The sequence below is a fragment of the Plecotus auritus genome, assembly GCF_963455305.1.
Source record: "Plecotus auritus genome assembly, chromosome: 7".
In the NCBI taxonomy this organism is placed as follows: Eukaryota; Metazoa; Chordata; class Mammalia; order Chiroptera; family Vespertilionidae; genus Plecotus; species Plecotus auritus.
Genome location: NC_137774.1, coordinates 85,331,668 through 85,356,468, shown reverse-complemented (window position 1 = coordinate 85,356,468; position 24,801 = coordinate 85,331,668). Strand labels below are relative to the sequence as shown.

General features: G+C 40.0%; 1 protein-coding gene across 1 annotated transcript; it reads right to left on the bottom strand.

The window, feature by feature from the left end:
* Window positions 1-114: 114 nt before the first annotated feature.
* On the bottom strand, window positions 115-21,794 carry ZNF713 (zinc finger protein 713; the record flags this gene model as incomplete). Its single annotated transcript, XM_080677454.1, has 6 exons — window positions 115-2,872; window positions 11,338-11,430; window positions 13,179-13,305; window positions 16,786-16,874; window positions 19,541-19,661; window positions 21,558-21,794. The coding sequence occupies 6 exons, from the start codon at window positions 21,792-21,794 to the stop codon at window positions 1,815-1,817; spliced, it is 1,725 nt and encodes a 574-aa protein (XP_080533580.1). The 3' UTR covers window positions 115-1,814.
* Window positions 21,795-24,801: the final 3,007 nt, after the last annotated feature.

Here is a 24,801-nt window from a genome sequence, read left to right as displayed (position 1 = left end):
CTGCTGCCAGCACCACGTCGCCAATGCCCACCATGTTCCGCATTGCCCCCTGGTGGTCAGCACATGTCATAGCGAGCAGTCGAACTCCCAGTCAAACTCCCGGTCAAACAATTTGGATATTAGGCTTTTATTATATAGGATTTCACATCCACCAATGAGTGGGACATAAATGCACTTTTAAAAGTTTAACTTCTGTGATGAAATGAGTTTACTTTTCTTAATTTCCTTGCTTTTAGTGTTTTAATTCTAAAAAGTCTTTAAATCATTTCAGCTTTGGCTGGAGAAGTATAAAATCTAGCCCTTCACAGGGAAGTCTTGAGCTGGGAGATATGCTAGAAGAAAGGTGAGAAAGCAAGGAAACTGCAATCCTGCCTTAGCCTCAGGGCTTCTTTCACCATGCCTGAGAACACTGAGACAAAAGTGAAAATCCAAGAAACTCAAGCAGCCTCATAATTACAGCTATCTGTGTAACATCAAAATGTGATTTTTGTCAAACAAGGCAATAATCTATAATAATGAAAGCATAATATGCTAATTAGACCAGACGAAGCCAGTGCTGCGAGGGAAGCCCGGGTCCCGGGTACCAGAGGGAAGCCAGTGCCAGCAGCCGGGGGAAGGAAGGCCTACTCTTGCACTGATTTCGTGCATCAGGCCTCTAGTGATAAAAATAAAATTAAATCACCTGAATTCTTTTTGGAAAAAGGTGTTACATAAACATGTCTCAATTAATAAAGTGTATTATTAAGCCAATTAATCGCCCTTCTTTAGTTATTTATATAAGACACTAAGATTCTTCCCTGGTTCTTAGCCTCAACTTTGTACCACAGCTCACCCTCCAGTACAATTCACTACTTCTTGTCTTCCAGAGTAGGGCTGAGAGGCGCAGGGATTCTAAGCTTCTGGTCATTATTAGAAACAACAACAATAACAACAAAACCTTATCTCTATTCAAATCTGCAAATATAGCAGAAACCACAATTTTAGTTTAAAAGTTTAAGTTTGCTATAGGGAAATTTAAAACTAGAACATGATAGAAAAGTAGACTTCTCTGAATCACTTTTCACATTTCATCAACATAATCCTCAGTCTCTTCCAGGACTCTTTTTTATAGTGATCCTAGGATTTATCTGATGAAAGGAATGAAAAGATTGCTTTAAAAAAACACCCCAATAACAGAATAGTGTCATCTTATCACATTGTTTCTCAAATAATGGTACAGAAGATTTAGGTGGTACATCAATGAATATTTTAAATTTTAAAGTTTATAGTGACCTTGATGGAAATTAGAACAAATATAATTAGCATATAAAATTTAATTTTCATAAATAATATTTCCTAAGAAAAGGCTAACAATTGAATCCCTTAAAATTTTAAGTGAACCCTACATATGGTAAAACTGTAAAGGAAGTGTGCAAATGCTGAAGTTTGAGAAATATTACTCTTTTCTGTTTATTTCAAGTTTATGTTACTAGTTACACTATATCATTGCCTTGATTAATCAATGTTTATATAATTTAAGAACTTTGCCATAAAACTTACAGGTGAATAATCACAGGTTATTGCCTACAGAATTTCTGGTCATTAAAAAGTTTTATATCAGATTTGGAACATGACTTCTAATATAATCTTGTTTACAAAATAAATTATGTTTACTATTTATAACCTCTCTTGAGGATATAATATGCTACCAGTTTAACATCTAAATTTATTTGGTTTCTATGCATTAAATGTTTATAAACTTTCTCTCCATTATGAATAACTTTATATTGAATGGGATGGAAAAGTATGACAAAAAATTTTCTACATTTATATATTCATATGATTTCCCCCCCATGAGTTATGTGCTGCTGAGTAAGTGAAGGACTGTGGCTTAAAACTTTCTCACATTTATTATATTCACATAATTTCTCCCGAGAATGGATTTTCCTATGTTGATTAAGGTGTGCACTCTGGCTAAAGGCTTTCTCACATTCATTACATTTATAGGGCTTCTCTCCTGTATGAATCCTCTCATGCTGATTAAGATGTGTCTTCTGGCTAAAGGCTTTCCCACAAAAATTACAATCATAAGGCTTCTCTCCAGTATGAAGTCTATGATGTTCAGTAAGGGATGTGATACGGCTAAAGGCTTTACCACATTGATTACATTTGTAGGGCCTCTCTCCAGTATGAATCCTCAGATGTTGAGTAAAGGATGAATGTTGACGAAAGGCTTTCCCACAGTCATTGCATATAAAAGGTTTTTCTCCTGTATGAATCCGCTGATGTTGAATAAGATGTATCCTCTGGCTGAATCTTTTCCCACATTCATCACACTTATAGGGCCTCTCTCCTGTAAGGACTATCTGAGGTTGAGTAAAATTTGAGTTGTGGCTGGAGGCCTTCCTACATTCACCGGGTTTCTCTTCAGTATGAATATGATTAGTAAGAAGAATATGTTGATTGAAGATTTTCCCACACCTGTTATATTCGTAAGTATTTTCTCTTACATGGTTTCCGTGATAGTAAATCAATTCTGAATTATGTTTGATGCTATTTCCTTGTGTGTTTGAATTAAGGGGTATCTTAATTGAAGAGATTCTCTGATGCATAATAAGATTTGAGTTCATTTTATAGTTTTCACCAAATTTGTTACATTCAAGGCTTCTCTCCTGTGGGACCTTTTTTTGGGCAAAAGATTCTTGTCCTAAATGTCTCTGCTGATTTTCTTGATTAAACTCTAACTGGTAATCAAAATCCCAGAGTCCTCCTAGAATGGAGTACCAGAAACTATCTCCTGTTAGTCTCTCCATTATCATGTTATAGGTTTGAGTTTCATCAGAAATATTCTGGTTTGGACTTGATTTTTTGACTTCAGGTCTATTTTCTGCATCTAAAAGAAGTTCAGAACAAATTAAGAAGTACAAATTGATAGTTACAAAATAGTCATGGTAATGCAAAGTACAGCATGGAGCATATCTATACTAGTAAAAGGGTAATATGCTAATTAGACCAGATATCTTCCGGACATCCTTCCAGACGTCCTTCCAGACAAAGCCACTGTGGCGGGGGCCGAGGCAGAGGCAGTTACGGGCAACCAGGCCGGCAGTAGAGGGCAGTTAGGGGTGACCAGGCAGGCAGGCAGGCAGAGTGGTTAGGGGCGATCAAGCAGGCAGGCAGGTGAGTGGTTAGGAGCCAGCAGTCCCGGATTGTGAGAGGGATGTCCGACTGTGGGATTGGGCCAAAACTGGCAGTTGGACATCCCCTGAGGGGTTGCGGATTGGAGAGGGTGCAGGTCAGGTTAAGGGACCCACCCCCCCACACACACTTGTGCACGAAGTTCATGCACCGGGCCTCTAGCATTCAATAATGTTATAATAACTATGTATGGTTCCAGGTACTAATAAAAAACAGTAAGTGGGGGTTTATAGCAAAATATTTATTTCTAATGACAAAAAAGAAAAGAAATTCAGAACATACTAATACTTTTCAGCATTCTTTATGTTGTTTTTTTTGTTGTTGTTTTTAATATATTTTATTGATTTTTTACAGAGAGGAAGGGAGAGGGATAGATAGTCAGAAACATCGATGGGAGAGAAACATCGATCAGCTGCCTCCTGCACACCCCCCACTGGGGATGCGCCTGCAACCAAGGCACATGCCCCTGACTACAATCGAACCCGGGACCCTTCAGTCCGCAGGCCGACGCTCTAGCCACCGAGCCAAACCGGTTAGGGCCATTCTTTATGTTTTGAAAAAAATTGTTGCATAATAAATTACCAAATGAAATTGACAATAATGCAAACAAGGCATTTGTGCCATTGGAAAGTTTAAAATGTGGCCATGTAACAAGAAGATGGACTATAAAAAGATGACAAGAAGCAGTGAATTGGAGGAAAATTTAGAGCATGCATGGTAACCATGAAAGGAAGAGATCATACTGGAAAGAAATGGAAAGGAGAATAAGAAATGGAAAGAAGAATAAGAAATATCAGAGAAATGTCTGTGCTCAGATGTGGGAGGTATTAGAGGAAAGACTGTAATTAGAGAAGACAGGTCTCATCTGTAATTTATTCTATTGTAAGGACAGCTAACTTGTTTATTTTAAAAGCATTTCTTCATATTTTAAATATTTTTTGTTGTTGTTAATCCTCAACTGAGAATATTTTTCCATTGATTTTTAGAGAGGGTGGAAAGGAGGGGGGAGGGAGCAAGAAACATCAATGTGAGAGAGACATCAATTGGTTGCTTCCTGAACGCTCCCTAACCAGGATGGGTATCAAACCTGCAACCCAAGCACATGCCCTTGACTGGAATTCAACCTGTGACCCTTTGGTGCGAGAACCTATGGTGTAATCACAGAGCAACACCTGCCATGGCTGTATTTTTAATTGTTTGTTTAAAATGATAAAACTAATGATTGCTTATAGTAATATATTTAAATAATATGGAAATACATAAAGAATTCCATTCCTTAGAGGTAATCAATGTTAATAGTTTGGGGCTTATCTTGCCAGACTTTTCCTATGTTCAGACAAATACAAATGTAAACTGTATTTTGAACAAGCATGACTCATGTATTGCGATAAAAACAAAATTTCATTTTAGTCTCCTACCACTTTAAAATGTTTCGTGGGCGTATTCTTCCTCTGCTTCTACATGAAGATTTGGACAGTTCCCAGGACTCTCCCTTCAATTCTTATGTAACAGAAACCTCTATTACATTGTCATAAATGCAGTCTCTATTCAGCAATTAAAATGTTCAGTCACATGTAACAGTGAAAGTCCAAAATTAACCCTTTTCCCCTCTCCTGGGTCTGTGACAGAGTCATATTCTTTCTTGTCTCTCCCTGCCTGCCTATTCTCCCACTCTACTCTTCCTGTTCACCCTTCCCCCAACTCTGCTGTCTCCATGCTATTCTTTTCTCTGACTCTATTCTCCTCGTTCCCCATTTAACTATTTCCATGCTCACGTATTCCCTCACTCACTACTGTTGTTTCGTTCCACTCTAACAAAAGTCGGAGGGAGGAGGGATTAGGAGATAGGACAATTTTTGTACGACTGGGTGGCTTCATATTCCCAGTTTAGCAGATGGTTAAGCAGACTCACTTTTGGAAACATCTGTGGCTCTTGGGAGGCTCTCTCTCCTGTCATTTCCATGATCTACATATCTCTATTTTGGGTAGTCCCTTGGGACCAGCCCAAGAGCATAAAACCTATTGGCCAAGATCCAAGCTCATGCTGGCTGACTCATGCATGAAAAACACTCACGATACCTTGTCCCAACAAACCTGTGTAGTAGTGCATGCTGATCCTAAGTCATCAGCTTTTCCTGGCTCACTCCTCAGAGCCATTTCATTAGCCAGCTGTTCTTGGGCCTTGGACTGATTTAGCTTTCTCAAAAGTGAGTCAGGTGCTAGCCTTGATCTTCTGACCGTAGGGAATTACAAGCATCCCGCATTTTATTGCACTCCACTTTATTGCACTTTGCGGAAAATGCAGCTTTTGCAAATTGAAGGTTTGTGGCAACTTTACATAAAGCATGTCTACCAGCACCATTTTTCCAACAGCGTTTGCTTACTTTTTGTTTCTGTGTCACATTTTGGTAATTTTCACCGTATTTCAAACTTTTCTATTATTATTATATTTATTATGGTGATCTGTGATCAGTGATCTTTGATGTGACTATTGCAATTGTTTTGGGGTGCCATGAAGTACCTTTGTAAGATAGTGAACTTAATCTATAAATGTGTGTATTCTGACTGCTCCACTGACGATCATTCCTCTATTGCTCTTCTCCTTGGGCCTCCCTATAACCTGAGACACCACAATATGGAAATTAGGCCAACTAGTAACCCTAAAATGACACCTAAGTGTTTAAGTGAAAGGAAGAGTTGCGCATCTCTCACTTTAAATTAAACGCTAGAAATGATTAAGCTTAGTGAGGAAGGCATGTTGAAACCTGAGATAGGCCAAAAGCTAGGTTCCCTGTGCCAATTGGCTAATTTGTGAACGCAAAGGAAAAGTTTTTAAAGAAAATGAAAAGTGCCACTGCAGTGAACACAAATGATAAGAAAGAGAACAGCCTTACTGCTGATATAAAGTTTTAGCGGTTTGGATAGAATATCAGACTAGCCACAAGATTCCCTAAATCAGAACCTAATCCAGAGCAAGGCCTTATCTCTCTTCAGTTTTACTGAAGGGTGAGAGAGGTGAGAAAATTGCAGGAAAAAAGTCTGAAGCTAGCAGAGGTTGGTTCATGAAGTTTAAGGAAAGAAGCCATCTCCATAACATAAAAGTGCACAGTGAAACTGCAAGTGCTGATGTAGAAGCTGCAGCAAATTATCCAGAAGATCTAGCTAAGATGATAAGGGGGCTACACCTAACAGATTTTCAATGCAGATGAAACAGCCTCATACTGGAAGAAGATGTCATCTAGGACTTTCATAGCTAGAGAAGTTAATGCCTACCTTCAAGGCTTCAAAGGACAGGCTGACTCTCTTGCTAAAGGCTAATGCAGCTGGTGATTTTAAGTTGAAGCCAGTGCTTATTTACCATTCCAAAAATTCTAGGGCCCTTAAGAATTAGCTAAATCTACTCTGCCTGTGATCTATAAATAGAACAACAAAGCTCAGATGGCAGCATGCTTGCTTACAACATGGTTTACTGAATATTTTAAGCCCACTGTTGAGGCCTACTACTCAGATAAAATGCTTCTTTTCAAAATATTACTGCTTATTGACAATGCACCTGGTCACCCAGGAGCTCTGATGGAAATGTACAATGAGAGTAATGTTATTTTCATGCTTGCTAATGATAGTGGGGAAGGGCATGTAATAAGAATAGAGCCATAGTTGTCTAATAATTATTCATCTTACTAACTATAGATAAGAAGTTTTCTAACAGACCCTGGAAAACTGGAGGATGAAACAAGGCTGTAAAAAGATAAGATGCCTCGATGGGCCCATCACTCAAAAAATAAATACATTTTGAGAACATACCAAGGACAGGACATTTTGATTTGGTTGCTGTGACTGGACCCTGACCCCTCCGGGAGTTTTTCTCAGGAATGCTGACTATTTGCTGGTCCCAGGAACGGGCTGAACTGCTTGTAACATCATAGAAAATTAGCCACCTTGTTATTGGACTTTGAGCCCCTGAAGGCTGGACTTCAGACCCTCCCCTCCCCTTTCCATGTTACACATAGCTGTCTTCTCCCTCATACGTATATAATCAGCCAGCTGGCAAGGGGGAGTGAGATCAGAATTTCCAGGGTGATGGACTGTTCTCCCCATACTGCCGGCATTATTGGAATAAATGCTCATACATGATTCAACCCTGTCTCTGCTTAATTTGGTTCAAGTAGTGACAGGCAGCCTTGGGTCCATTGTGTCCGGTTTCACTAACACAGAATACATTCTGCAGCCCATAAATCAAGACGTAATTTTAACTTTCGGGTATTACTATTTAAGAAGTATATCTCATCAGGCTATAGCTGACACAGATGGTGATTCCTCTGATGGACCTGGGCAAAGTAGGTTGAAAATCTTCTGAAAAAGATTCATCATTGTAGATGCTATAATGAACATTCGTGATTCATGGAAAGAGTTCAAATATCAACATTAACAGGAGTTTGGACAAAGTTGATTCTATCCCTCATGGATTTTATTTTATTTTTTAAAAATATATTTTTATTAATTTTAGAGAGGAAGGGAGAGGGAGAGAGGGACAGAAACATCAATGATGAGAGAGAATCATTCATCAGCTGCCTTCTGCCACCCCCTACTGGGGACTGAGCCTGCAATCCAGAATGGGAATGTGCCCTTAACCGGAATCAAACCCAGGAACCTTCAGTCTGCAGGCTGACGCTTTATCCACTGAGCCAAACCGGCTAGAGGCCTCATGGATGATTTTAAGGGGTTCAAGACTTCACTGGAGGAAATAACTGCAGGTGTGCTGGGAAACTGCAAGAGATCTAGAGTTAGATGTGGAGCCTGAAGATGTGACTGAATTGCTGCAATCTCATGATAAAACTTTAACGGATGAGGAATTGCTTCTTACAGGTGAGCAAAAAAAAGTGGATTTTGAGATGAATCTCCTCCTGGTGAAGATGTTGTGAAGCCTGTTTAAATGACAACAAAGGATTTAGAATATTACATAAACTTAGTTGACAAAGCAGCAGTGGAGTTTTCAGAGGATTGACTCCAGTTTTGGAAGAAGCTCTAATGTAGGTAAAATGCTATCAAAGAACACTGCACGCTACAGAGAAATCATTTGTGAAAGGAATGGTCTTGATGCGGCAAACTTCATTGTTGTCTTTTTTTTAAAATATATTTTATTGATTTTTTTACAGAGAGGAAGGAAGAGGAATAGAGAGTTAGAAACATCGATGAGAGAGAAACATTGACCAGCTGCCTCCTGCACACCCCCTACTGGGGACATGCCCGCAACCAAGGCACATGCCCCTGACCGGAATCAAACCCGGGACCCCTCAGTCCGCAGGCCGACGCTCCATCCACTGAGCCAAACCGGTTTCGGCTTCATTGTTGTCTTAATTTAAGAAACTACCACAGCCACCCCAACCTTCATTCAGCAACCAATACCCTGATCAGTCAGCAGCCATTGACTTTAGTAAGCTACAGAAAGTGCTCCTCAAGATCTCTACTTGACCTCCCAAGTCCTTTACATTCAACAGAGGACCTTGCCTCCTGCTTTGCCCAGGAAACAGAAATATCCATGTGTGAACTCCTCCAAATCTGCCACTAACAAATCATCCTAATCTCTTTATCTTCAACCCCACTCCTACGTCTTCCATAATCATGATCCATCTTTTGTATCCATTTTCTACTTACCCTCTCTACTGACTCCTTCCCTTCAGTATATAAATAAGCTAAATCAATTTTGTAGAAAAATTCTCTTTTGACATTACCTTCTTATTCTAGCAAAATCCTCTTTATCGTTCCCACTTCTCATTCTAGCTTCTTGTGAGTGTACTGTACACTTACTAGCTCTATTTTTTTTTTACCCCTGTTCACTGGACAAAGTACACAAATTGATTGCTTTTCTAATCACTCCCCTGTCATCTCTCTTGCTACTATAATTACTAACCTCTTTGTTGATAAACCCATTGGACACTTCCTAGGTCTCATTTATATAGGAAGAGATTTCTAGATAAACAGACATCAGCAGATGCCAATGACAATGAGGCAAGCAATACCCCGGAGAGTACATCAGAATGAGAGCACAAAAGCCAGATCATTCTATCTGTCCTTTGATCAACAGAAATGTCTTGCCACATTCTCATCAGAGGAACCATTTATTGTGTCTCACAGGATAATGCAAAAACAGACCCCTTGGAGGAGACTGCTAGCCTGCCTGTCTATAACAAGGAGGATGTGAAAAATCCCTTGTTCAAGTGGATTTATGAATCAAGAGCCTTGTGTATCCTCATATGGATGCATAATGGTGTCTGCACATTTTCTTAAGTTAGCAATTATTTTCTCTAGTTGAGGGTAGTCTGTGGGTAGGGACAAAATGGGAGACAGTGTGGATCCTGCACATGGCCACATATGTACTCTCTGCCTTCTGTTGTAGGTTCCTACCCTGGCAATACACCTGCAAAGGGAGTTTTAAATTTTCTTACTTTAGTTTCCTATTCCCTGGGATCCAGGCGTGGAGGTTCATAGAAATGTCACCCACTGTTGTCAGGGAAAGGGCTAGAGGTTCTTCTTTTTTTTTTTTTTTTAATATATTTTATTGATTTTCTTACAGAGAGGAAGAGAGAGGGATAGAGAGTTAGAAACATCCATGAGAGAGAAATATCCATTAGCTGCCTCCTGCACACTTCCTACTGGGGATGTGCCTGTAACCAAGGTACATGCCCTTGACCAGAATCGAACCTGGGACCTTTCAGTAAGCGCAGGTCGACGCTCTATCCACTGAGCCAAACCGGTTAGGGCGGGCTAGAGGTTCTTGACAAAATGTTTTAATTATCAGCCTTTAGCCATGGAATGCCAGCACTGGTCAGGCCAAAATTCAGGTTCAGGTTCAGTGAGGCTGGAATAGGAACAAAGTTTTCTGCCTAAGATAATCTAGAGCACTAATAGCAAGAAGCAGAGCCAAGTCTGTCATATTGAAAAAGCATAAGCTCGAATGACACAAAACCAAGTCCAAATGATGAAACATGGTGCCAGAACAAAGAATCAGAGTGGGAAACTAGACAGAGATGGGGCAGGTTAACTTGACTCAGTGAACCAGAGTGGAATATAGCATACAGGTAGCAGTCAACTATTTGCTAATATAACCCAGGCAGATCATTGTAGGTGTTATTCTAACAATCAGGAACTTAAGAGGTTTTTATTTTGGCCAAGAAGTCTCATATTTAGTGGGATGTTTTAAAGAAGAGAGTATAAAGTCAACAGATTCAGGTTTTGAAATATAGCACTTAATTAAAATAGTATGACATTCATAAACAAAAATATAATCTAAAACCTGGAAATAGAATGTGGGTGAAATACTTAGACTAGAAATGTAGAAATGGGGGGAAATGACATATAAGTCTACTTAAAAGCACTGTACTAGAGAATGGAACATATAAAAATGTGTATTCCAATCCATAGGAATACACATCTTTAGAAGAATAAGGAGGGGGAGGAGGTAGTACAGGAGCAGGTAAAGACACAGGAAAAAGGTTGAAAGAGGCAAGAATAGTGTATATCACAAGCCAGGGTGGAAGAACATTTCAAAAAAGTAAAGTCAACACAGTCAAAAACAAGATCATAGGAGACAATAACTGGTTTTTAGCCACTGGATTTGACTGGGAGGAAGTTAGTAGTAATCTCCCAGAAAAAAATTTTAGTAACACAAGCAGGATATATCACAAAGGTGAGCACGAGAATAAGAACCAGGCCTATGGGTTTCAGATGATTTTAAAAAGTTTGATAATGAAAGGAAAAGGAAAAACTGAAGAGTAGGTAAAAATGGCAGAGATATGGAAAAGAAAGATTTAAAGACTACCAAGAGAGGATGTGTAAATAAAAAATAGAAAATGCTATGTGGAGATGTGCAAATGCTATTTGCAACATCAAGGTATTTATGTACATTCAAACTAACACCTTCAAAATAACTTTTGTGCTGTACTAATTTTTTAATAATAAGTATATATTATCTGTTTAATCAGAAAAAAGTAAGAGAGCCATTTCCACTTTGTGAAAAAGTAAAATATGAACTAGATATCAAAAAAGCGTTCAGTATTCTTTAAATCCAGAGAGAGATATTTGTAGCATACTCAGGTGAGTATTTCAGAAGAGACTATTTCCCTTCACTCAGTAGCAAATATTAAAATGCTTGCTTCTCACCTGGACAAGTGTCCAGTGGGCTGTCTCTTTCCATCAGACACTGCTCTTCTTGCTCCAGCTGAGTGATCACCTCTGGCTTATAAAGTTGATGACCTATTCATGGGGGAAAAATGTATCTCAGAAGTTTATACTGGAAACAAAGAAATTTTTAGTCTTGAAAGGCAGCAAAATAAAGCTGCCCACCTCAAATTCAACAAAGTCAAGACTTTTTACCTGAGGAGAAAGAGCAGGACACAAAGGTCTCTATGAAACTGATTAGCATTCTTCTGTCCCGGCCTGAACTATATTAACAAAAGCTTTGGAGGTTTTCACTACTTGAGAAAATAGAGCAGTTCCCCCTTATCCTTGGTTTCACTTTTTGCAGTTTCAGTTACCTACGATCAACCATGGTTCAAAAATATTAAATGAAAAATTCCAGAAACAAACAATTCATAGTTTCATTTTTTATTTTTATTATTTTTTAACTTTAAAAAATATTTTTATTGCTTTCAGAGAGGAAGGGAGAGAAAGAGAGATAGAAACATCAATGATGTTTGAGAATCATTGATGGGCTGCTTTCTGCATGCCCCCTACTGGGGACCACGCATGTGCCCTGACCGGGAATCAACCATGACCTGCTGGTTCAACTCCCTGAGGCACACTAACTGGGCTATTTTTTTTAACTTTTTAAATTAAATTTATTGGGGTGACATTGGTTAATAAAATTATATAGGTTTCAAGTGTACAGTTCTATGGATGCATCATCTGCCTATTGCATTGAGTATCTACCACCCAGAGTCAAATCTCCTTCCGTCACCATATATTTGACCCCTTTACCCTTTACTACCTCCCATCCCCCTTCCCTCTGGTAACCACCGTGTTGTCTGTGTATATGAGGTTTTGTATATTTGTTTGTCTTATTTGTTCATTTGTTGCTTTCAGTTTTATATCCCACATCTGAGTGAAGTCATTTGGTTCTTGACGTTTTCTGACTTACTTTGCTTAGCATGACATTCTCAAGATCCATCCATGTTCACCGTACTGTTGTCTGTCTATGAGGTGTTTTTTTGTTGTTTAATCCCTTCATCTTTTTCACCCAGCCCCCCTACTCCCTCCCCTCTGACAGCTATGAGTCTGTTTCTATTTTGTTTGTTAATTTATTTTGTTCATTAGATTCCACATATAAGTGAAATCACATGGTGTTTATCTGTCTCTGACTGGCTTATTTCACTTAGTATAATACATTCCAGAAACTGTGATAAAATATTGCACCATCACCTCTATCCTGCCTAGGACATGAATCATCCCTTTGTCCAACATATCAACACTAGATGCTCCAGGCCTATTAGTCACTTAGTAGGCATCTTGGTTATCAAACCAACTGTCTTGGTATCAAAGTGCTTGTGCTCTGGTAACAGTTACTTTACATAATTATGGCCCCAAAGCACAAAGGTAGCGATGCTGGCAATTCAGATATGCCGAATAGAAGCCATAAAGTTCTTTCTTCAAGTAAAAAGGCGGAAATTCTCAACTTAATAAGGAAAGAAAAACATTATATGCTGAGGTTGTTTAGATTTATGGTAGAAGCACATTTTCTATCCATGAAATTGTGAAGAAAAAAAGAAATTCGTGCTAGTTTTGCTGTCACACCTCAAACCACAAAAGTTATGGCCAGAGTATGGAAGTGCTTAGTTCAGATGGACGAGGCATTAAACTTTATCATAGGTATGTATGAATAGGAAAAACATAGTATATGTAGGATTCAGTACTAGCCATGGTTTCAGGCTTCCCCTGCAGATAAGGGGGGGACTACTATAAACCCACTGGAATGGCTCCCAGTTCTACAGGGACACCATCCTTACCCAGAGCGACCAAATTCCTGTAGTTTTCTAACATCACATCTCGGTAGAGGTTCTTTTGAGCAGGGTACAGCTGGTCCCACTCCTCTCTGGTGAAGTCCACAGCCACGTCCTGGAATGTCAGGGACTCCTGAAACATCAAGTACATCCCTGCTCAGCCAGAAACAGTTTTTTAAAAAACTGGGCTCTCAGGGGAAGGAGCAAAAGTACAGCAGGAGACAAAGGTTAGGATGTGTAAGCCGTTGTGCTGAGAGTCTTCAGGGCTCTGAGTAATCCAGGTCAAAATTTGTGAAACAACCCTCAGTGCCTATCTTTCTATCATCTTTTAAGACATATAAAAACATACATGAAGTAATGCTTGTTTTTCAGCTTTTTATAATCTGTTGCAGGGGAATCTGAGATCATCTAAACAATTAAAAAATGATATGGGAAATTCATGCTATAAGGTTTCAGAAGTGACAGTATTCAGGAACTTTTGAAATAGTGAAAGTAGGTATTGAGTTGGTATATCTTGTGTAGTCCTTAAAAGTTTTAAAGTTTGGACAGAAGAGGAGAAAGGATATTTTAGTGTCTTAAAAAAAGTGAAAATAACCAGGGCAAATAGGTTAAGAATAAAAGGTATATGATGCATGTTGATATCAGTAAAAGAAACTGTCTTGTTACAGGTAGGAATTTCAAATAAAAAGGGTAACATCTATATTTCCTCCATTATCAATGCTGCCTAAGCAACCCTTTTGCTCTAAGACAGTGGTCGGCAAACTCATTAGTCAACAAAGCGGCAAACTGTGGCTCGTGAGCCACGGTTTGCCGACCATTGCTCTAAGATATACATACTGACACACAACCTACATATACCTCCTTCTCCTTCTTTCCTAACACTCCCCCACTGCAATACAATCCACTTCGTGGGTACAATAATTCCAGTTATTCAAGAGTGTGGTGTTCCAAACAAGTGCTTTTTCCTAAAAGTTAAGATTCAATATTTCAGGACAGTATTGCTTTTTACACATTTAGCATATACCTAAAAAGCTCATTTCTACTTCCTTTTATAACTTCTATATATCCTTCACATTTCACTTTAAATTTTCCTTCTCCATAGAGTTCTTCCCTAACTCCCTAATGCACATTCACAGTACCTTATTCTTATTTTGTACTAGGGGCCCAGTGCATGAATTCATGCACCTTGAAAGGAACTGTGGGCCGTGAGGCTGTGGTGGGCACAGGGCATCCTCTGCGACTCTGCCTGTCCTCTCCTGCTGCGGCCCCAGTCCCGTCTGCCAGCAGCCCCGCACCAGCCACTGCTGCTCCCGTGCACTGATGGCGCTGGCTCTGCTCGCACCTACTGATGGTGCGGAGAGATTGGGGCTGGCGCTAGCAGCGGGTGTGAGCAGGGCCGGCATCATCAGCGGGTGCGAGCTGCAGTGGCTGCTGCCCCGATTGCCCCTCAGGAGCAGGGGGAGGTGGAGAAGCCCTTAGGGGTGATCGAGGCCAGCAGCTGCCACTCGCACCCACTGACAGCGCCAAGCGATTGGGACCGGCGCTAGGCGCTGGCAGCAGTTGCGAGCAGGGCTGGTGTTGGCAGCAGGTGCAAGCACCAGGTGGGACCACGGTGCATGGGAGCGAAGAATTTTCAGTAACCACCAGAGGCTCGCCCTGATGACAGCAACCAGCGCCCCGCCTTGGTCTGGTGCTTCTGCTAACCTGCTCCACCATCCTGCCGTGGCTGATGCCCGCCATGTTCCGCACGCACCCCCTGGTGGTCAGCGCACGTCATAGCAACCAGTTGTTTGATTGTTCCATTGTTTGGTCTATTTGCATATTAGGGTTTATATATAAAGATAATATACATTTCAATTTGCAATTTATTATTATACTAGAGGTCCAATGCAGCCACGGCTGCCTCAGCCCTCGCAGCCCCGCCCCAGCTTCATCCAGAAGGTCGTCTGGATGGTGGTCCAGAAGGTTGTCCGGACGGTCATTCTGCTGTTCAGTCTAATTAGCATATTAGCTCTTTATTATATACGAATGTCTGTCTCTGTTTAACTATTAGCCACTTGGGTTTAGGACCATGTTTGTTTTGCTCATTGATATATCTGATGCCATGCATAATTTTTGGCACACAGTAGCTGCTCAATAATATTTGTTGAAGGAATGAATCATCTTCTTTTGTAACACAATTAATGGTTCTGGAAAATTAAAACAAACTCCTTTGGCTAGAGTGCCAAGAGGCCATATGCCACATTAGTTCTCGATGTCTTTTTGTTCCTGTCTGTGGGGAACCTTATAATTAAACATAAACTGAATGAATCTATTCCTACAGACCTAAGATCCCAAAGTACTAATGCACCAAATAAATGCTCAGCTCTAGCTATTGGTCTCCTTATTGTCTCAGCTCTTGCTCAAGTTTTATTTCCTTCTGCAATGGTTCAGTCTTCTCTAATTTCCAAACCCTATCTGATATCAGCACACATTAAAACTCTACCTTCTTCATAAAGTCTTCCCTTGTCTCTCCAGTTTCAATCAGATTTCTCCCTTCTCTGAGTAATTCTTGTATTTGTTATCTCTTGCATGCATAACAGCATCCAACATTATACTTACACTTTTTGAATATTAATTGTGTGATGCAGGCTTTAAAAAATCTCTTCCAATGAGTTTATTTGCTATGTACAGATAATAATTATCTCATAGAATTTGGAACAATAGAAGTCCTCTATGTGAAGAAACTAAGACTGATATCTCATGTGTTAAGCAAAAAAGCTGGTTAAAGTAGAGATCCATAAAAGATATCTTAAACATTTTATTTTAATTTAAAATATATACATGTATATTTTTGGTTCACCTTTTGATGAAAAGCTAAGCTTTGTCTATGAGAGTGATTTTAATGACTGAGTGTCCATACCCATAATGCATCAGTTTCTGGTTCATTAAAGTGGAACAAGCAACGATAATTGGGAAATAATGTAGGCATAGAATCCTCTGAGATTTTTGATTTTTCCATCTGTGTTTTACAGTTTTGCTCACACCTAATTTGACAGCAATTTTTTTTAAATGGCATTTAATAAATCTTTCCAAAACATTCAACTTGTTTTCATAGAAACAAAGTTATATCTCTTCAGTTTACATAATATTTAATCAAAGTATAGAATTGTTAACAACAGGCTTAAACAGGTTTTGGGGAACCTGTAACAGGTTCTGGATAAAAATTAACTTGTGGCAGCAGATGTCCTCAGGCATACTTGGTAATGCCATTAGTTCCAAGCAGTCACAGTGACCTGGGCATCATTCATTGCTTACAGTGTGGTTGGAATTCTGGTGAGCTGTGTAAGTGAAGGGTGATTATAAGGCAGTCTATAGCTTTATTTTATTTTATATTTTTACAACATCTAGCACTGACATGAGTACTTGATCTGATAAAAATGCTGGAGGGAAAAAGAGCTATAAAGGAGTATATAAAGTGGATGGGGAACATCCAATAGAGATTATAATCTGTCACAAGAGTTTCAAGGGCTCTGGAGTTTTGGGGCTTAGCACTTCTGAGAATAGAAGAGTAAAAATGCCCACGTTCGGAGGACTACAACAGCATTTCAGAGGAGAGTAAAACTAAACTTACCTTGGACCTGACTATCTGTGACCTATCATTCATTTCCTTCTGTTCCATGATCCCCTCCTGAAAAAGTACAGCATTCTGAGAAGGCATAACTGGGAAAAAGAAAAAAAAAGCATCTTGTCAATACATGGTATTAAGATTGAACCTAAAACTTGGAGCTTTTGCTTTGTGTTAGGATGACAGACCGTTTATTTATTTATTTTAAAAATATATTTTTATTGATTTTTTAGAGAAAGAGGGACAGCGAGAGAAGAAGGGAGGAGAGAGGGGAAGATGAGAGAGAGAGAGAGAGAGAGAGAGAGAGAGACATCAATGTGAGAGAGAAATACCAATCAGATGCCTCTTGCATGCACCTCAACTGGAGATTGAACCTGCATTCGGGGCTTGTGCCCTGAATGGAAATCAAACTGGTGACCTTTTGGTGCATGGGATGATGTTCAACCAGCTGAGCCACAACCAGCCAGGGCTATCTTTCACTTTTATTGACTACTTCCTAGAGTTACTTAAAATCATTTAATGTCTCTCCCAACATTAAAAACCTTCACTGGCTACATAACCGTTTGCAACTACCATCCTTTCTTTTTCAGGGCCACACTCTTCAAAGGATTGTCCATACTTGTGTCTACATCCTCATTACCCACTGATTTTTCAATTATCTATAATCTTGCTTCTGTTCTGCTGTCAGAACTCCACTGAAATTTCTCTGGTTAGTAATATAAAAAAACCTTTGGTTGCTCATGCAATAGACCTCATTACTTAAGTGTTGAAGGTATCTGACATTGCTAACAGCTGTGTCTTGCTTTACTTCCATGGTCTCCTTCAGTGGGCTATGCTCTAATCACTTTTCCTCTGCCTACCATTTATATATTGTTTTTCCTTATAATTTTCCAAAATATATTCTTGTCCTCTCCACAGTAGAAGGAAAGGAATCTTTAAAAGATATAAACCATACCTAAAAAGAAGAGCTCACTTCCTCAAATGTCAAGGCAGAGAAACAATCCATCAGCCATGAATAACCAGGGTAACAAATTAGCTCAGAAAGAAAATGAAAACTCTCCAGAAACCAAACTCAAAAACATGGAAAACTGTGATTTAAATGACAGAGAATTCAAGATTGTAGTTTTGAAAAAACTCAATGATATACAAGAAAACTCAGAAAAGCAGTTCAATGAGCTCTGGAATAAAACAAATGAACAAAAGAAGTACTTTACCAAAGAGATTGAAACTATAAGATGAACCAAAACATAAATCCTGGGGCTGAAGAACTCAATAAATGAGATGAAGAATGAATCAGAGAGCATGGGAAACAGAGAAGACCAGATGGAAGAGAGAATTAGTGAGCTCTAACATAGAAATGTAGAAATGACTCAGGTGGAGGAAGAGAGAACACTGAGAGTTAAAAAAAGAAGGATGAAAAAACTCTGTGAGAACTATTTGATTCCATTAGAAAAAGCAATATAAGAATGATGGGTATACCAGAAGGAGAAGATGGGAGAAAAGAACAGAGCACCTATTCAAACAAATAATTAATGAGAACTTCCAAAACCCAGACAAAGAGCTGAACTTTTGCATTCAAGAAACTTTCCGAACACCTAATTATCTCAATGCAAAAAGACCTCCAAGACCCATTATATTAAAGCTGTCAGAAGGTAGTGACAATGAGAGAAATCTCCAGGCAGCCAGGTAAAGAAGACAGGAACCTATAAAAGAGACCCCATTAGATTATCATCATATTTTTCAGCAGAAACCTGACATGGTAGGAGAGAGTGGAATACAATATTTAAAAATTTAAGAGAGAAACTAGCAGCCATGACTAATATATCCAGAGAAGCTACCCTTTATATATGAAGGAGAAATAAAGACTTTTCCCGACAAAAGCTGAGGGAATTTACCACAAGATCTGCATTACAAGAAATGTTAAAAAGAGCTCTCCTACCAGAAACAAAAAGATATGAAACTCTGAGTAAGATTGCAAACACACAGACAAAGGAAGGAAATTACAACTCTATTTCAGAATAGGGTTTTAATCATTTAATTATAACATAATTGTTAAAAGGGAAAAGCACTTAAAAGTCTCCAAGTTCTGCAATTTGGAAATGAACACAGACCATAAAATGAGATAATTTGTTACAACAAGAACATAAAAGATAAAGGGGAAAGGGCTGAACTTGCATAAGTGAATAAAGAAGATGCAATCAGAATAAAGGGCTATTGTTATGTTTGGAACTTTTTTTACATAACCTAATGATAACCACACACACACACACACACACACACAAATCTGGAGTTGAGACACATAACATAAAAAAAAAGAAAACAGAGGAAAAACTCATAGAAAGTCACCAAACTAATATAGCAGACAGAAACACAAGAAAAAAGAGACAATGGAGATACAGAGCCACCAGAAAACAAAAACTAAAATGGCTGTAGTAAATTCTCGTATGTCAATAATCATCCTAAATGTAAATGGACAGGACACACCAATCAAAATGCTAAGTGTAGTGGGGAAAAAAAAGACCCAACTATATGCTTCCTTCAGGAGACCCATCTCAGCTACAAAGACAAACATAGGCTCAAAGTGAAAGGGTGCAAGATGATACTTCAAGCAAATGGCATCCAGAGAAAAGTGAGTGTATCTGTACTTAGAAAATAATATGTTTCAAGATAAATGTGACAAAAGACAAAGATGAACATTTTATAATGTTAAAAAGGACAGTTCATCAGGAAGACATAACACTTATTAGTATACTAGCTGTACCCGGCCACGCGTTGCTCTGGCGATTATAATCGCGTGATTGCTGAGCACGGAGTCGTGTTTGACGCTGATCTGCTGTTTCTCGTTGACGTCTTTCAGCCACTCTCAGCCTGTCACGTTCATTCTGTTGAGAACGAAGCAGATATGAAGCTGCAGAACGTGATCGCCGTGCTCGCAACCGTGCATCCTCAAGTCTGGCTGCACGTTGCTCTGCTGCTTCCTTGGCACGTATTTGAGCCATTCTTTGTCTGTTTCGCTCGTTCGATGATGCCCGTTCTTCCTCAGTTTGATTTGCAATTACTCGTCGCACTGCTTCCGCTCCGCGAGTACGACGACCTAGGTTTGATCTTCTGCGAGGCATTATTTGGATACTCACGAAATGAACGCTATGGTAAACGACACAGCTCAATTCCAACGCAATGTCACACGAAATAATTAAATCTAAATGAAAATAAATCAAAATCTATGAAAATTCAATTTAACAATGCAATCGGAAACATTGAAATGGAATCGTAAAATATTTAGTATAGCCTGTGCTGCTTTTACGTCCAACAGATGACGCTGTTTTTGAAAAAAAGCATGTTTTTACCTGTCACAGGTGTGACATCTATATAATAGTAGGTATAAAGTATATAAAAACACGCGCGTATTCGAATGCAACGTTGTGTCAAAATTTCAAAGCAATCGGTAAAGAACTTTCGGAGATTTAAGATTTTGAACAAACGAACATTTACATTTTTATTTATATAAGAAGATAGATTGATTTCAGAGAGGAAGGGAGAGGGAAAGATAGAAACATCAATGATGAGAGAGAATCATTGATTGGCTGCCTCCTCACGCCCCCTACTGGGGATCTAGCCGCAACTCCGGCATTTACCCTTGACCAAAATGAACCCAGGACCCTTCAGTCCACAAGCGGACGCGCTATCCACTGAGTCAAACCAGCTAGGGCTAGACCAGTGGTCGGCAAACTCATTAGTCAATGGAGCCAAATATCAACAGTACGATTGAAATTTCTTTTGAGAGCCGAAAACTAACTTCTGTGCATGGGCCATGAAGTTTCAATCGTGCGCGCCTGCACGTGGTATTTTGTGGAAGAGCCACACTCAAGGGGCCAAAGAGCTGCATGTGGCTCGCGAGACGCAGTTTGCCGACCACTGGGCTAGACTGTTCTTGTTTTAACTAGCCTGGGAACTTAAGAAATTTGGAACTTTCTAGTTCTGCATCCATGCCTGGATATACATCCAGACCTACAGGTACCCCCCTGAAAGACTCATTTATCCAGACTACCTAATTCTCCTCTGAAGGACTCTCAGATTAGTCTGCCTAACATCTATTATCCAGACCACCTGACCTGACCAGACCTCATGGCCCCCACCTGCCTGAGCACCTGGTATCCATCATCCTGCCCCTCTTCTGACTGGGGACTGTCCTGGACCAACCCCAGGGCTAAGCATGCAGGGATGAAAATTCTCACGAATATTCTTTTTTCTATAAGAACTTTTCACGTTTCTTTCTTCATCGAAACTATTGTGGGTTTTTGCCTACCTGCGTTTCCAGTTGCGAAGTCTAAGACCCTTGAATAAAATCTCTAACTTATCTCTAGCAAAGCCTCCAGATTCTTTGAATTCCTTCTAAAATAGCAAGACAACCGGGGGAAAGGGCATATTGCTACCTACACTACAAAATTAATACCCAATAAGAGGTAAAAATGCAAAAAAAAACCACAAACCATTTTTTAAATCCTTTAAACGTATTAGAAGAAAATAATGGTGAAATGTTTTAAAATGATACCATCTACGCCTACAGAAAAACAAATTTCATAAGATGTTAGAGGAAAACACCTTTACATATAATCTTTGGATAGGGGAGGCCTTTTTAGGCAGGGTCTCCGAGAAGGCTGAGGGTGCTGCTGGGGGGCTCGGAGTCCAGTGCAGCGGCGGCTCCCGCGTCCGGGAACCCTCGGACCCGGCCCGCCCATCCCGGAGCCCGCCGCTCGCTCCCCGCCGGGCGCACTCACCGGACTCCACAGACAAAGGGCCGTGCGCACGGCTCCGCCCCCGACACCGCCTCCGCGCCGCCTCCGCCGCCTGCCCCAACCGAGGCGGGAGAGGGTGTGAGTGCCCTGGTGCCTGAGCCAATGACTCCCAGTGACTGGGCCCCTGGGGCTGGACCAGCCCCCGGCGCCAGGTGTGCTCTGACGGGAAACCCCGCGATGGCGACTGCGCCGCGAGGGCTTGGGACCCCCAATACGCATGCGCCAGCGGCGCCCGGGACGGACCACTTCCCACCAGCGGGCGCCGAGCTCCCACGCGGTTCCCGGGTCTGCTGTTCTAGGGGGGCCCGCAAGCCAGGGGTCCTGGGCCTTCGCCCTCATCTGTTTACTAAGTCATCTAGGGCAGTGGTTCTTAGCTATAGGCGGCGGGGGAGGGAGGGAGTGGGGGAGGGGGTTGATTTTACACTCCGGGAAAATATTTGGCAATCTGGAGACAGGTTTGGTTGTGACGTCCATAGTTAGAGACCAGAGAGGCTGCTAAACATCTTACAGTGCACAGGATGGCCCTCCACAACAAAGATTATACAGCCTCAAATGTCAATAATGCTGAGGTTGGAAAAGCCAAGTCTACTTAATGCTGACATATTTCAGCAACAATTTCTATTTGTTAATATCACCACTAATCTTTTGGGGAAAGTTTGTCAGTATTAGAAAGCTGTCAAGATCATGATGGTGGATGCAAGTTCTCCAAAAACTTTAAAGCTCAAATTTTATCATTTACAAGATACATTTTCAGTTATTTTTTTCATGTTACAAAGCACACTGTTTTAGAAATAACCAAGTATCTGTCCGTTGTTTTTGCAATTGAAATTGGTGTTCCAGGAAAAAAGAAATGACAATTTCTCACAATTACATAACCTGTTTTACTCAAGACAGCCTTCACACTTGTATACAGTTTAAGTGTTTTATGGGTACTCACCTTTTTCTTTTTGCTGTGAATGAGTGACATGACTAACAGCGACTAATAATACAATTTGGCACAACTGCCTTCATTAAAGCAGCAGCAGTTTCACCCACCATTGCTTTTGAACCATCAGTGCAAATGTCAACACAGTGGAAAAAGCAAATTAGCTTAGTACTAATAAAACTATTTTGACCTTATAAAAACCTTGAAAGAGTCTCAGGGTGCCCAGGGGCCAAGGAGCCATAATTTGAGAGCTTCTGCTCCAGGTTTATGAGAGAAGTAAATCCCCATTTTCACAAGTGAATTAATTAGGCTTTTAAGTGCAAGATAACTGTATCTCTAGTTTTCAAGCCATCTACTGTAGACTTGCCAAAAAGTCAGCAGTCACACAGAAATACTCTTTTAAAAATGTCTCTAGCTTTATTGAAATGTAATAGACAAATAAAAATTGTACGTATTTAAGATGTGCGATGTGATGTTTTAATATACCTATACATTGTAAAATGATTACTGTAATTGGGTTAATCCACATATCCATCACCTCACATAATTACCATTGTGTGTGTTGGGGGGGGGGTAAGAACACTTAATATCTACTCTTTTAGAAAATTTCAAGAATACAATACATTAGCCCTGACCTGTTTGGCTCAGTGGATAGAGCGTCGGCCTGTGGACTGATGGGTCCCAGGTTCCATTCTGGTCAAGGGCATGTACCTTGGTTGCGGGCACATCCCCAGTGGGGGGGTTTGCAGGGGGCAGCTGATCGATGTTTCTCTCTCATCGATGTCTCTAACTCTCTATCCCTTTCCCTTCCTCTCTGTAAAAAATCAATAAAATATATTTTTAAAAAAGAATACAATACATTATTATTAACCACTAGAGGCCCGATGCACAGAATTCATGCAAGGGGCTCGGCCCTCGCAGCCCCGGCTTCATCCAGAAGGTCATCCGGATGGTCATTCTGCTGTTCAGCCGTCAGGTCTAATTAGCATACTACACTTTTATTATTATAGTCCCCGTGTTGTACATTAGATCTCTAGAACTTTTATCTGCAGGATAGTAACTTGCTTCCAATTCTGAGAAAGGATAAGTATAAGAAGTCAAGAAACAACCTTTTTTCAGGGGTTTAAATGTTTATTATGGATTACAACTAAAGACTGAAAATCACTGCAATACTCACCGTTAACATTCTGCTAAATAATATAGAACCTTTATATATAGCAGACTGGAATAAACCATACCATACAACAGAATACTATCTGTGTGAGGGAACACGATTTACCATTAGGGAAAAGCAATATAAATTTATGTACTAAAGTGGAATAATCCTCAGTTTATAGCAAGGGTAGAAACCATGATAGCTAGAGCCATTCTTTAATTCTGCTTGCTTTTCTCTTTGCTATACCCATCTATAACATGTTCTTTTCAAATATGCCTCATTTTCTCAGTATCTTTGTGCCATCCTCAAAAGTAGGGTAGCCTGTCCTTCAAAGGGAGTTCTGCTGACAAATCAGTACAACGTGCTCTCTTGTATCTGTTCTCCCTGGTTCCAACGTTGCAAATCAGGGAAGATTTGGTCCATAAATACAAAGAACACCAGCTTTGGAGTCAGTTCGGACCTGTGTCTGCGGCATCGCTGAACTCTCGGGCAGGTAAGCAATTTAGTTTTTCTGAATCTGAATTTTGTCACCTGGCATATGGCAATGAAAATCTATGCATTTCCTATCTGTCATGAGGACTAAAGGAGGTAAAGCACATAAGCACCAGGTGCATAGTAAATACTTCTTAAGTGACAACTGTCATGAACTTGTTTAGTGTCTAATGGGCTTGTTTAGATTTTATAAGCTCTGATTTCTCAATTCTTCTTCAGTAAGTACACTCGAGCACTCCAGTCTCCCCTGTAATCTACTCTGGAAAGGTAAGTACTAAAAGTGTCTACCTGGTTCTTTTAGCACCACCCTTTTAAAGCAAAATTCTCTATTTCCCTTCTCATGCTCAGAGAGCCCTTTAAAGAAGAATGTTCTTTGTCCTGTTGATTTCAAAAGGGAGTTTACCTTTTGTTGGATGCTTTCCTCAGGTTTGTGGCTAAATGTATGATTGTACATTATAAACTGAATATTATATGTTATATAGAAGCCTGTATGGCAAACAGCCACAATCAAAAACAGATCAATACTGTGAACTGGAAGCCCAAACCTGGGATAATGTCTATATTAGGCTCCCTTGTTGATCTAATTTATGTTGTAGGACTACTGCCTTTTACAGTAAGTTTTTAAAAGGGTCTTGTTCTTTGTTTTCAGCTCT